This window comes from Chamaea fasciata, unplaced genomic scaffold (genome assembly GCF_029207755.1).
Source record: "Chamaea fasciata isolate MVZ Bird 193981 ecotype frontalis unplaced genomic scaffold, bChaFas1.0.hap1 SCAF_2, whole genome shotgun sequence".
In the NCBI taxonomy this organism is placed as follows: Eukaryota; Metazoa; Chordata; class Aves; order Passeriformes; family Sylviidae; genus Chamaea; species Chamaea fasciata.
The window spans coordinates 109,172,921-109,186,817 of record NW_027094087.1 but is presented as its reverse complement, the minus strand read 5'-3'; the positions used below and the strand labels follow the sequence as shown (position 1 = coordinate 109,186,817).

Here is a 13,897-nt window from a genome sequence, read left to right as displayed (position 1 = left end):
ATTTGCTCACTCTAACTCTCTTCCCTCCTCTCTTCACAGACATCCCCAACCACTTAAACATTTTTTCAGAAGTTCGGATCTACAACTACCGAAAACTTATCCTTTGTTACGGAACTACCAAGGGGAGCTCAGTGAGTAACTCCTAAATGGACTTGAAATGTATGATTGAAAACAGAATGGGTAGGCTTGGACTTCTCAGAATCTTGCTGCACAGCGCAATTTTGCTTTGTAGTGGAACTAATCTCGATGAATATAGAAAAGGGTGCTGCGTTGGTGATTTGCTGGCTTGCTAGAAGTTCAGGATTTTTGAGAGTTTCTGTTGGATGCTTTATATTGTGGGAAGGACAGCTGTGTGCTTCTGACTGATGAAAGCTGGTGTGGCAGCCTTTTTCTGAAAAACTTCGTGTAAGTATTGTTACTGATGACTGCTGTACTGGGATATATGGATGGGTATGTGTGAGCTGAATGCCTAATTCTGCCTTAAAAGAGAGGAGTGTAACAAAGTTTTAAATGTAGTGCTGTGCTTTCAATGAGGTGTTCATTGGTTATTTTGTAGCAGGGCTGTTCTCTTGTTCAGAGCTCTAGCTTCCTCTGTAGTATTTAAATTTACAACTTACTAATTATTTACATAACTGAGTACTTGTTCACACCTTTGCGTTAAGTGCAAAGTAGAGGAGGAAGTAAGTGCATATTTATTTCAGATTAAAATATAGTTCTGTGTGCAACTGATGCAAAGTAGCTTGATATACTTGAAATTTGCTTCCTGGGACTTTTTTGTGTTCATTTACTAAGCTGAGTTTTTAAGAGTATTTAATGTGCATTTTATTGGGAATTGTATGTAAATATATATTTGTATACATATATACATATGTGTGTTACGTATATGTAAGTAGCCAGAGCAGCAGTATGGACTTTGCATTTAACTTCCTTACATATTATCCAGTACTCATTTTTGTGTAATGTGACCTAAGAAAACCAATCCACCTCCAGCAACTCACTAATCAGTTTTCCAAACCATGTATCTCTTGAGTTTCTATTTCTCTCTCTCACCTTTGGCAAGAAAGATTCTTTTGCTTTTTGCTTGAGTTGCTGATGTAAATGCCCTGTTCTGTGGTTGCCAACAATCCAAGCAGCTAAATTGGTGTTAAAGCTGAGAATGGTTTTTTTTTTTCTTTATTTCACAACCTCAGCAGCTTTTGAGGAAGGTGAATTAGGAATCTGTTGAGGTTTGATGAAAAATGGGGGGAAAAGTTAAATCTGACCAACTTCCTTGTTATAATCTTTTCTTATAACCTCATTATTACAGCTTACTTATTCTAGCTTCCAAGATCATTTTATGTTTGTCATATTGCAGATCAGCATTCAGTGGAACTCCATCCTCCAGAAGTTCCACATTTCACTGGGAACAGTTGGCCCAAACTCAGGTTGCAGTAACTGTCACAACACAATTCTGCACCAGCTCCAGGAGATGTTTAATAAAACACCAAATGTGGTGCAGTTGTTACAGGTAATGTTCTAAAAACCTTCTCACAAGAAAATTGCAAGACACTAGGGAGCTGAATTATGATTAAACTGTTCTCTTCAAGGGTGTTATGATTGTTTGTGGATCTTATTGCCAGAAGGCATCTAATTTTCCTTGCTATGCCCCGTTTTCCCTGACCTTCCCTTTTGGATAACCTACCTGACCTCTCAATCTCCCTTTCTCTCCCAGGTTTTGTTTGACACTCAGGCTCCATTAAACGCCATCAACAAACTGCCCACCGTGCCCATGCTGGGGCTGACCCAACGCACCAACACTGCCTACCAGTGCTTCTCCATCCTGCCCCAGTCCCCCACGCACATCAGGCTGGCCTTCAGGAACATGTACTGCATCGACATCTACTGCCGCAGCCGTGGTGTGGTGGCCATCCGCGACGGCGCCTACAGCCTCTTCGACAACAGCAAGATAGTGGAGGGCTTCTACCCTGCCCCTGGCCTAAAGGTGACCACCCCTGTGCTTTCTGGCAGCTTGTGAATAAATGAGCTTCTTGGCTTGGAAGGGTGAATCTGAGGTGAAGAGCTTTCTGAAGGTTTTCTTTGTGGAGAGCTGCGGTCCTTCCGCAAAAATATCCTTCAAAATTCTGAGTGTAGAAGGAAGTTTTTGATTTATTGGTCGATCTGATAATTAGTTTGAATTAACACATTTCCTTTTTAAAGAAAACAACATCAGGTGCTAGGGTTTTTATTTTTCTTATTTGTATATTCAGGCATCCTTTTGTTGAAACTTGCTGAAGCTTTGTGACTAGGCTAGATGTGTGCTCCAGAATTAGCAGCAACTGCTCCTCACAAACTGTGTTGTGTGGCAGCACAGTGCTCATAAGTTGCAGGTGGGACAAAACTCCATGTCAGAGGATTCTAGATAGAAACTTCTCTTTTAAAACAGTTTCCATCAGTGTGTAGCGGGAGCCTTTGGCTTTGCTTCTAAATACAGTGCTGGTTCACTCTTCCCGAAAAATGAATCTGTGCACACTGACAGAATACCTGAGGGCAGCTCGTACCAGTGCTAGTTATACTGAAATACTGGAAAATGGCACCCTTTGAGAAACAGGTTAATTTGCTAATTTTTTTTTTCTGACAGTTGCAACTGAATATTGATTCTCTGGTATTGCATTTAATTGATCCTGAACATCTACCTCTTTAACAAATGCCAAATGAAAGGCTGATGGAAAGGAGATTGTAGACACCAGTGTAAAGTGGTAGAAGAGAATGAAAATGGGAAGGTAGAGGAGGAATTAATTCAAGTTGGCAGCTTCCTCTGGGTACAAGAGAATGCTGTGGAGCAGGTGACCTAGATGTTCTTAACCAAACAGGGCAGTTGTAGGTGTGATAGAGCAGCCCTGTAGGTTCTGGATACTGATTAGTTGTTCTGGAACAGGTGTAGACTTTTCCTTATCTTTAAGGAGAGAAGAAAAATGTTGGTATTTCAATATACTGGAGATATTTCTTGTTATAGAGCCAGGTGTCTCTGTTTATGAATTCATACATTTTGCAGACTAACTATACTGCAATTAATGAATGCTCACTAGTATTTAGTTCCAGAGGCCTGCCTGTGTCCTGTGTGCTGTAGCTAATAAAGGTAGTTTTAAAGCTTAGCAAATACTGCCTTCATTTGTATGGTAAAATTTAAATGGGAAAATTGGTAACAAAACTGCTTTTTTCCACAGACATTCCTGAACATGTTTGTTGACAGCAACCAGGATGCACGGAGACGATCTGTAAATGAAGATGACAACCCACCTTCCCCTATCGGAGGAGACATGATGGATTCTTTGATATCACAGCTCCAAACCCAGCAGCCACCACAGCAACCACAACAACAGGTACCCTTCAGGCAAAATTAATGTTTATTGTCTTCCACAACAGTGCATTTCTAAGAACTTCATGTTCTAAAGGGATTAGCAGTAACAAAATGGAAAGGGAGACTATAAACCCACTCTGCTGCAGAATTCCCCTTCGGGCAAAATGTATTAATTTATTTTGCCATTTCTCATTCCAGTGTAAACAGCCCATAGCATATGAACAGCAGCTTTGGAAGGTCACATGAGACTTGCTGCCTAGAAGCAAAGGACTGAGGGAGGGAAAACAACTGTTTAAGATAAAAGATGGGAGGGAGAGTCAGGAGGTTTTGCTGCTACAGGGTGGCAGATAAAAGGAGAGAGGTAGAGAGGTATTATGTCTTTAGAACAAACTGAAAAAAACAGTGAGCACTGAATAAGATAGTATAAAAAATCAAACAACTGTGTGGATGAACCTGTTAGACCAAAGCCTCATTAGTGTTCCCTTGACTATACTTAACTTTTGTTTTGGTACAAAATGATCAAAAGTTTTCATTGTCTTGTGTTGACAATTTCAGCCGTTTGCAAAACAGGCAGGAGCCTCGGGAGCATATCCTCTCACCTCACCACCCACCTCCTACCACAACACAGTGACACCCTCCCCGTCCATGATGCACACACAGTCACCAGGTAGGATGGCTGGGAGGCTGGGAGCTGATCCTGTACTAGAAAAATAGGTCTTTGTGCAGGCATGTTTTTTTCTATTATTTTAGCTGTGTTTAGCCCCAGATTAACCCCTTACACTTTGGGGGGAAAAAACACAGGGCCCTGCCATGCATGTTTTGGAAAGTACATTTTGAAGCTAAAAAATCCCATTAAGTAAAGCTGTCATCTTTAGCTGTGTAACATTTGGGACTGTTTCATTATTACAGTTTATAACTTGCTAAAACAAAAACCTATTCATTTTCAATGCCTGCTTCTTCAGAAAAGCTTTTCATCACCAAAGCTCTGCTTTCTGCTCCCAGCTGTTGTAGAACAACAGCTGAAAGTATTTAAATTTGGGGAAGGGCTGGGCAGGGGGGAAATACCATTCTTCAAGCCAGATATCATGGGAAGTTTCCATTGTGTGGTAAATCAACCTGAAAAATATAACAGTCATGCATGTACAAAATAAAGCCATTGAGTGCAAAAACAAATCTTCTTGAATCTTGTTTACTGTCTCCCTAAAAAGGAGGGAGCAGCTGATAGAAAGAAAACAGAGCAGAAAGGTGGGAAATGTGTATGTCAAGTAATGTGATGTCTTTGATCAGGAAATTTGCATGCTGCAAGCTCACCTAGCGGGGCTTTAAGGGCACCATCACCAGCATCCTTTGGTCCAACTCCTTCACCTTCCTCTCTTGGAATCACAATGGGACAAACAGCTAACTTTGCCAGCCCACATGGTGAGTTCTTTACTGGCAGGTGTATATGTATGACAGAGGGGGAAGATTTGCGTCTTGAAATTAAGTCTTCCAGAGCAGACCTTAGTTAATTGAGAAAAGCTCATGGTTTGTAATTGGTTCAAGTAGCTGTTTTCATATATGTGTTAACAGTAGTCAAAAGTAGCTGCATGGCATTTTGAGGCATTCCTAACATGTTAAAAATTGACTCTCAGTTACTCCTTTCTGCTTACTAATGTGGGGAAGTTCAATGTTGTCTTGTAGCAGAACAGGGGCTGCAGCTTTTAACGAGCATTTTCTTTTGTTGGATTAGTTAGTGGACTTTCACTGCTTCCATTTCCTGGAAAAATAACTGGAACAGGTTAGAAATTCAAATACTTGCAATTTGAAAATGTTGTCAAAGTCTGGCTGGTTTGACATATCTGTATGTGAACAACATGCCTTTTGGTTGTTTCCTTTATTAATTCGGTTGGTTTTTTGGGTTTTTTTTTTTTTTTGAAAAGCTGCCAAAAGAATCCTTTGTGTAATCACAGTGCATTGGAGACTGTTCTATAGATCACAACAAATGAACAGTTCAGATGGTAATTTTCATGCATCGGTTTGACTGTTGAGATGAACAAAGTGAGAGAGATGTACCACAGAGTAGGTGTAAGGTTCTGATCAGTGTGTATAGCAGACAAACCTTTGCAGCAATAACTGAAAGAACTGATGATACTGAATAAATAAGGAATTGCCTGGCTGAGGCTTCCATTTGCTAAGGAGCAGTAGAAGTCCAAGAGCACCTTTTGATTTAGAACCTATTACTTGTTGAACATGAAAATTTTCCTTAACATTCAGTTCTACTTTTATAAAAATACAACCTGGAAACCCTTGAAATCTCCTTGATTTTTATTATATAAAAACCCTTGATTTTTATTCTCTGCCCCCACTCGTGTGTTTTGTATGGCGGTAAAAAGTAGTCTAAAAGCTTGCAGGCACTTTCATGCTTCACAGATTTTGGTAAGCCTCTTCTAGATTTCTCTATTAGAAAGCCTTTTACTTTTTAAAGAAATAATAATGGTCTTGTAACATCTGTAGGTACCATAGACCCAAGTTCACCATACACCATGATGTCACCCAGTCAGCGTGCAGGGAATTGGCCGGGATCTCCCCAGGTCTCTGGTCCATCACCAGCAGCACGGATGCCTGGAATGTCACCAGCCAACCCTTCCCTTCATTCACCTGTCCCTGATGCCTCTCATTCCCCACGAGCTGGAACAAGTAGGCTTCTTTATCAGTGTTATACCTGTGAAACACTCATGTTTAATGTTTCTAGTTGTGTTCCTTTTGGTAGTTCTTGTGTCAGTCTAATAGTTCTTACTGTCCTTGTGGAGTAAATTGTCTAAGGAAATTAAGCCTTTATTCTGTCCTAGTTCAAATCTTCAATAACAAATTAGAAAAGTGAACTAAAGCATACAGCATAAATGTCAGCAGGATTGATGGTAGCTCTTGTTGCAGTGCAGAAATCAGTCTGGAACTGTTGAACTCCGTGACTAAGAGAGAAGTCTTCAGAGTGAAAGCGATTATAGGCACATTTGCCAACCCAAATACTAACTTTTCACATAATGGATTTGTAATGCTGCTCTTGCACGACTGATTTAGCCATCTTTACATCCCATTGAGTTTGTTGTGCAAACCTGCTGTCTGCTGGCATGCTGCAGAAAGAGGAAAAGGGAGAAGGATTTTAATGAGACTCTTTGCATGGGTTCAGGGTCAAAACTAATTCCTTGTCTGTCTGTTGCATATCACTAGGCAGGCAAATTCTTAAATAAGAAGGATTGGGCTTCAGCCTAGAGGGCTTATTGATGTATAGTGACAATTAAAGTGAACACGTATCTTGTGTTTCAGCTTAAATCCTCCCTTACTGCAAGTCCTTGTGTGCCCACAGGTTCCCAAGTCATGCCGACAAGCATGCCTCCACCTCGGAAACTACCTCAGCGCTCTTGGGCTGCATCCATTCCTACAATCCTCACCCACAGTGCCTTGAATATTCTGCTCTTGCCCTCTCCTACCCCTGGGCTTGTGCCAGGACTAGCTGGCAGCTATCTGTGCTCCCCTCTTGAACGATTCCTTGGGTCAGTGATTATGAGGAGGCATCTTCAGAGGATCATACAACAGGAAACGGTACGGTTTCAGTTTGAATGGTCCTGTGGGCATGTGACTGCTCCGTGTCTTTCAAATCAGGCACAAACTGAAATGCTTCAAATAAAGTAACTGCTTGCTGTTAGACTTGTGCTGTACTTCGGATTTTTGCCATCTAAAGTGTCAAAATTTAGAGAAATCATTTAGTTCCACTTCTTTTCCACACAAATTAGATGTGGAAAACATGTTCAGTCAGGTGAAATTTGGTAACTGTTAAGGCAGCAAGTCTGTGACCAGACTTTCAGATGCTGTGGGTTCTTTGGGTTTAGCATGTCCATTGGGAGTTCACTAGAACAGCCACAGGGTTACTGTGGATGCCACTCAGAATTGACAGAGAAGTGAGTTACTGGTTTATGTTAACTACTCAGTCAGGAATATTACTTTAGGGTTTGGGACAGACAAATGTGCCTCTTCACTTCTGTGGCATGGATTCAGTGACTGAGAAAGAAACCAAATCTGCCATAAGCTTAATTCTCAAGGCAATTTTACCAGTATTAAAGTATCATTTGTTTCTTTCTGGAAAGAGAGGTTGATCACCTTGGGGAGGGAGTGAGAGAGAGAGAGAGAGTGAGTGTGTGTGTGTGTGTGTGTGTGTGTGTGTGTGTGTGTGTGTGTGTGTGAGTTCATGCCATTTAATGAATGACTAATTGACTGTGAATCTCCTTTTTATGCAGCTACAGTTAATAAACTCCAATGAACCAGGTGTCATTATGTTTAAGACGGAGGCACTGAAATGCAGGGTTGCTCTCAATCCCAAAACCAACCAGACCTTGCAGCTGAAAGTAACACCTGAAAATACAGGACAGTGGAAATCAGAGGAGTTACAGGTTTTGGAGAAGTTCTTTGAAACAAGGGTATGTATTGAAGTATTGAAATCAAGAATGTTGACGTTTTTGTGCATTTTGAGTGGTCCTGCTGACTTTCACTGGCTTGTGTAAGAGCTGCAAAATATAAAATTTACAGCTGTGCATGCTGGTTGCATATTAAATTATATATTTATTATCTAAGTAGGCACTACTAAGTAAATGTCTCTCTTTAGGTTGCAGGACCACCTTTTAAAGCAAACACCCTGATAGCCTTCACAAAGTTACTAGGGGCTCCCACACACATCCTCAGGGACTGCGTACACATCATGAAACTGGAGCTGGTGAGTCACCTGTTCTATTTATTTAGTTCACTCAACTTTGGTTATTATATTTTTGAAAAAAAGCCATTGTATCTTTATCTGCAAACACAGGAATTACTCTCAATTTATACATAAGTTATTTAATGTTATTGGAGAAGTTTTCATTTTACTACTAGCTTTCCTGGAAGCACTCAAAATTTCTCATTTAAACTGATGATTTTAAGGAACTGCAGATATGTTGCTGCATAACAAGCACAAGCATAGGCTGACCAGAATCTTTCTGATTGTGTTAATGTGCTCAGTCCTTTTAGAGTTACTTTGACTTCTCTAAACCTAGCAACATCTGCAGGTTTAGCTAAAAAGACACACTCTACTTCGTGGTAGAATGTTTCATAGCTGTGTATGTCACTGACATGAGACCTTTGCTGTTCTTTCTCTGTGCTGCTCTGTCTGAACAGTTCCCTGACCAGGCAAGTCAGCTGAAATGGAACGTGCAGTTTTGTTTAACAATCCCTCCCAGCGCTCCACCAATTGCGCCTCCAGGAACACCTGCTGTTGTGCTGAAATCCAAAATGTTGTTTTTTGTAAGTAGAGCTATCTCTTTTAAAATTCTAAACCTACATGTCTCTGGGATCATCATGAGTTTGTAGCAAAACATAAGCCCACTGTATCTGACAGCTGTAATAGCTAAAAGTGTTGTGCTGTTTGGAATCCTAGATTTGCTTGGATCTCTTTTGTAATGAGTTTGGTTCGTATTCCTACTCTCCTTCCTACTAAAGCACAGCAACACCTCGTGTTTCGTGTTCTTGGAGAGATGTTGACAATATATAAAGTTCAGCTCCCTCCGGGCTGCATCTTCAAGTGCTCAGCTTGTGGGTGTTTAGTTCTTCTTTGAGGCACTAACCAGCTAGATCGGGTGTCATGCACATTAGTGGTGCTGGGAGAGGGGAGCAGCGATGAGATGTTCAGAACAAATCTACATTAGCGTTGTGCCCGAGGCAATGCTCACTGTGGGGTGCTTTTGAGTAGACAATAGATAGTCTCCATGTGATTGATAATTTCCCTGTTACAGAACTGATGTCTGAAAACAGGGGGGTTGAAGTACCTGCTGTTTGTAGGCCTGGAGTGTTTAACTGTATGAGAAGTTGCACTGAAGTACATGGTCACTGAATTTAACACACTTTTTGGGTTGTTTCCCCACAGCTTCAGCTAACACAGAAAACAACAGTCCCACAGGAAGCTGTTAGCATTATTGTCCCAATTATTTATGATATGGCTTCGGGTACAACGCAACAGGCTGACATTCCCAGGCAGCAGAACTCTTCTGTTGCTGCTCCAATGATGGTTAGCAATATTCTAAAGAGGTTTGCTGAACTGAATTCACCACGACCAGGTACTGTACATGTCCAGTAGATATATTCTCTTCACCCAGACATCTGTGACAAATCTCCAGTGTAAAACTAAACTCTCTTAAATCTGAATTCTTCTGGGTTTCTATCTTACTTCTTTAGTGATTAAAAACTCCTGATGTGACAGGCAATACATAACTTAATAGGAAGTACTGGCAACACAGCAGAAGGTTGCACTGATGATTCAGGCTGGGTTTTGCTGTTCTGCCCGAGTGATAGAATGCACCCACCTCTTGTTGGCCCAACTCTTGCTGCTCAGTAAGAGTCACACTTTTTGACAAATGGGCCTCGAATGAGTCACAAGAAATATGCCATGGCCAAGTGTCAGTTTTCATGGTTAATTATGAAGTTACTCAGCTTAACAGTAGAATATAAAGGGATGTTAAAATAGTTATCAGAACTTGTCCACGTGCTGTGAATGATTTAAAAGTAATTGCAGTGGTTGTATACTCCTTTGTCAGTGTGTCCACTAGCAGAGGTGCATACAGTACTGTCCACCAGATGTGCTGTGAAGTGTTTGAGCTAGGTTGTTCTGAGTGTTCATTGGCCTGTAGGTAGTGCACTGTGAGCAGCGTTGTGCTTTGCTTTCCCTCTTGTTTGTCATGCCTTCTAGTTTTTTTTAGTATCTAAAATATGGAAGAACAGTAGCAGGTTCTTGGGCAACATGTTGTCTGTAAGCAGTGGTTTGGGGTCCTAATACACAATAAGAACAATAACTTTCAGTTCTGATGAAGAACAAAATTTTTCCAATAACCCAGTGAATAGATTGAAGTTGTGAATCCAGAGGTTGACTCTTATTTCTCTTTTGTATAATTATTCATCTCGTTGTTATGCAGTAATTTTAACTATGCTTGATGGATCATTTCAATTGGTAGAACATGAGCAGTGTTTACCATAAACTGGTGTGGATATGCATACATTTCTGAAACTTGTGATGGGATTTAAATTAATATGCACTTTCTGTTTAACATGTAGTAATAGTGTAGGTAAATAGAAAATAGCCTTGAGGGCATGTGGAGTTCCCTGTAGGAGTTCTGTATGTGGAAAAGAGCTGTTGTTTGTATAGCATTTTTATTTCAAAATACGTTAGCTAAACTTCAGGTGTTGCTTTTGGAAGGTGCTTCCCCACAGGGTTCCCCTGGTGTGGGGAAGGGTAGATTCTTGCTTTGCTGCTTGTTATTGTCCTGAGTTGTGTTTTAAAGTAAACCCTCCACAAAATACCACAGGCAGGGCAAGTAACTGTCAAAGCTGCTCTGGAGATGTGAGGTGAGATGTTTTCTGATGGTCACTAGGTAGATCAGAATGAACAATTTTTGTTTGTCATGCAAGTTTTGAAGCAGTTTTGGAATCCAGTACAGGGAGCGAAGTATAGACAGGGGGGAAAAAAAGCAAAGCGAAAACATTGGAGCCACAAGCAGAACCTTGTCCAGGCAAAGGAGAATGTAGCTGGCTGAGCAGAGGAAATTTGTAGTAGTCCTTCCTCTGACTCTCAAAAGAAAGAATGAGTCTGTATGATTTTATTTCCACCATCACCCAGCAAAAGTAGGATCTTCCCTGAGGACACCTGAAATGCAATTCCCTCTGTTCTTACTGTCAAAATATACATTATTATGTCTGATCAAAGAGAACAAGAATACCTTCTTTTCTTCACCATTGAAAGGTGATAGGAGAGCTAACAGATGAAAGTAGATAGCTGGGAGACTTCTCTTAAAACAGCAGTACATGGGAGATCCCAGATGTGTGTCCTTTCTAGTCTGATGCTCCTTTCTCTTCTGCTGCTCCTGTGCTGTACCCAGGGTTTTCCTGACTTTCCTACCTGTTAGCTCTCTGCTGCACTAACTGCAATCTGCTTGGTTAAGGGAATTTTTCACTGTTTGAGTCAGGAAGGACCAGGGCCTCCCATCGTGCACAGATGATGTTACTGGCACTGTCGTTGTAACCTGGAATCAGTGTTGCCTTGTTCTGGCTGTATCTTTTTTACCTTTCTCTCTTTGTGAGAAAGTATTTTGTATTCAGCTTAATTTTCCTCTTAATAAAATGGTAGTGCCTGAAAAGTAAGTTCTTTTGAAAGAGTTTTCTTTTCAGATCTGTGGGCAAACACATTCTGCTGTGTTTAACAGTAAAATGTTGACTCATTGTGAGTACACGTTGTTCTAATACCACTTTACCTATGCCTCCATGGGAGAAAATACTTTGGGGAAATACTTGTATGAACTGAGAGGAAATCAATGCCCTGGAATAATAAGTTAAAACTTGAGCTGTAAGTCCAAAACGTACAGTATATAGTGGACATCAATCTGGTAACAAAATTAAAGTCCCTACGGATACTGGAGGTGACCCTTAGAGAGGAGCTCAAGGGACTTGTGATGATTCTTAAAGCACTTCACGACTAAACATTTTTCAGTGTCTGATTTTCAGTGATGCAGTGGATAGTATTTAGCCCAGATTTGTAGCTTTGATATGATAATGACTCGCCCAAAATAATCTTTGGAATCCCTAGTCTGGCAGTTGAGATTAATGCATCCCCACAGGCTCTGCTCTTATCTCTTTGCTCACGCTGTTGCTCCTTCAGCAGCAAAATTCAATGTCTTCTAATTGATATTTCTTGAAATATGCAGGAAAAATTCAGCCCACAGTGACCAGAGTACAACAGTGGCTATTAATTGTATTCTCTTAGCAGGAAACAGTAGATGAAAATCACAGCTGCCTGTTACTTCATCTTTTGTTGTTCTTATTTAACCCTTTCACTACTGTCGGTTTTAACTTCTTTAAGCTATGTATTTTTGTTTACAAGTGCTGATATTTAAAACTTGAGGTAGCTGTGGCTGGTTTTTCCTCTCAGTATTGAATCTCAGCTGTTGGAAACAGAAGTCCACCTGCTCTGTATTTTATTTCACAGTTTAGATGTCAAGGATAGAGCCAGAGCAATTTGGTTGAAAGAAACAGATTCCTGACTGTTGCCCAGTCTTGGAACTGGAAATGTTCCCAAGACTAAGCTTAGGACAGAAAACATCTTCCAGCTGTTTCAGACTTGAGTCTTTCAAAATGTTTCGTTTCTTCCTGTAATCAATAGAAATAGAACTTGAAAAAGTTGGGTTATTTTCTTTGTAAGATGTGGTGCTCTGAATTAATAACATACAGAAAAAATCGGACCACAGTCCATGTGCAATCAATTCTAGCATAGATTCAATCTGACATTCAAAAGCAATTAAAAGTTAAGAGCTCCTTGCAATTCCATCACCACCAAGAGCAGTCCTGCTGGGAAAGCTGGAGCTACTTCAGCTGGTAACTCCCACAAATCCTGACGTCCATGGAGGTCACTGGGGTTTGGGAGTCGCGTGTCTGCACCCAGGCTCTGCGCTGGGGGCTCAGGGGGTCAGTGAGGAAGGGCTGTGGGGTGTGGGGCTAACCTGTCTCTTTTCCCTGCTCCAGAGTGAGGAAGGGCTGTCCGGGGCGCGGTGCTAACCTGTCTTTTTTCCCTGTTCCAGGTGAATGCACAATATTTGCAGCCGTTCGTGATTTGATGGTTAATCTTACGCTGCCCCCTGGGGGGCGTCCCTAGACACTTTTAAAAGAAGGCTGAAAGTGAGACAAAACAGCAAAAAAAAAATTTAAAAAAAAAAATAAAGCCTTCAGTTAAAAGAGGACGTTTTAATTTTACCTTTTTTTCTAAGAGCTAACTATAAACTGGCAAACTTTCAGGGATGCACTTTCATCACATGAGTATCACCACGACTTTTGTATAGTGCTGTTGTATAGTGTGTTTTAATGGGAGACACTTCAGACTAGGTAATAGATTGAAGTATCAGCTTGCTGGTAATAGATTTAATATTCTGTTTTATACTATAAAGATTATGAAAATGCCAAACTTGTTTGTTTTTCTGTTTTTTCTTATGTTTTGGTGTAATAGTCTTTTTTTAAGGCAGGTCTGTCATTTTTGAATACTGTAAAACTGTGACAAACTTTATATTGAAGCTGTATTTTAATATGACTGCTTTGAATCCTTAAACAATTTATTTGGGCTTGTTGTAAACATGTCCCCAAAAAGCAATATTTAATAAACTGGATTAAAAAATCTTAAACTGGATGTTGTATCATCTCAAACTTATTCCTCTCCCCTGTAGCCACTGCTCAGATCTCTTATGTTCACACTTCTTGCACTATCTCTGTATGTAATCTTGGTTATACACACACACACATGCTGCTAACTTAAAAACCCAAACAAATTTTTATTTATTTATTTATCATCTGGGTTCAATTTGTTCTGAATCAGAGTAGAACAGAGTTTATTCATTTTCCTAGTTGTAAAAATAACCAGGAACTACTTAAAATGGTGCTTCATTTCTTATACCAGAAACTACATTTTTTCTTTCTCAAAAGCAAAGCTTAGTGGAAGAAAGAACCTTTTGTCATCTGTCAGGGAGTCCG

General features: G+C 40.4%; 1 protein-coding gene across 1 annotated transcript in view; it reads left to right on the top strand.

The window, feature by feature from the left end:
- The window catches only part of MED14 (mediator complex subunit 14), a 34,899-nt gene extending 21,348 nt beyond the window's left edge, over window positions 1-13,551 (top strand). The window contains exons 19-31 of the mRNA XM_066177034.1: window positions 40-131; window positions 1,355-1,507; window positions 1,712-1,981; window positions 3,204-3,359; window positions 3,893-4,004; window positions 4,625-4,756; window positions 5,831-6,013; window positions 6,681-6,916; window positions 7,609-7,788; window positions 7,974-8,081; window positions 8,519-8,644; window positions 9,264-9,453; window positions 12,958-13,551. Of these exons, the coding sequence (XP_066033131.1) occupies window positions 40-131; window positions 1,355-1,507; window positions 1,712-1,981; window positions 3,204-3,359; window positions 3,893-4,004; window positions 4,625-4,756; window positions 5,831-6,013; window positions 6,681-6,916; window positions 7,609-7,788; window positions 7,974-8,081; window positions 8,519-8,644; window positions 9,264-9,453; window positions 12,958-13,031 (2,012 nt within the window). The 3' untranslated portion in view covers window positions 13,032-13,551. The remainder of the gene's footprint in view (window positions 1-39; window positions 132-1,354; window positions 1,508-1,711; window positions 1,982-3,203; window positions 3,360-3,892; window positions 4,005-4,624; window positions 4,757-5,830; window positions 6,014-6,680; window positions 6,917-7,608; window positions 7,789-7,973; window positions 8,082-8,518; window positions 8,645-9,263; window positions 9,454-12,957) is intronic.
- Window positions 13,552-13,897: the final 346 nt, after the last annotated feature.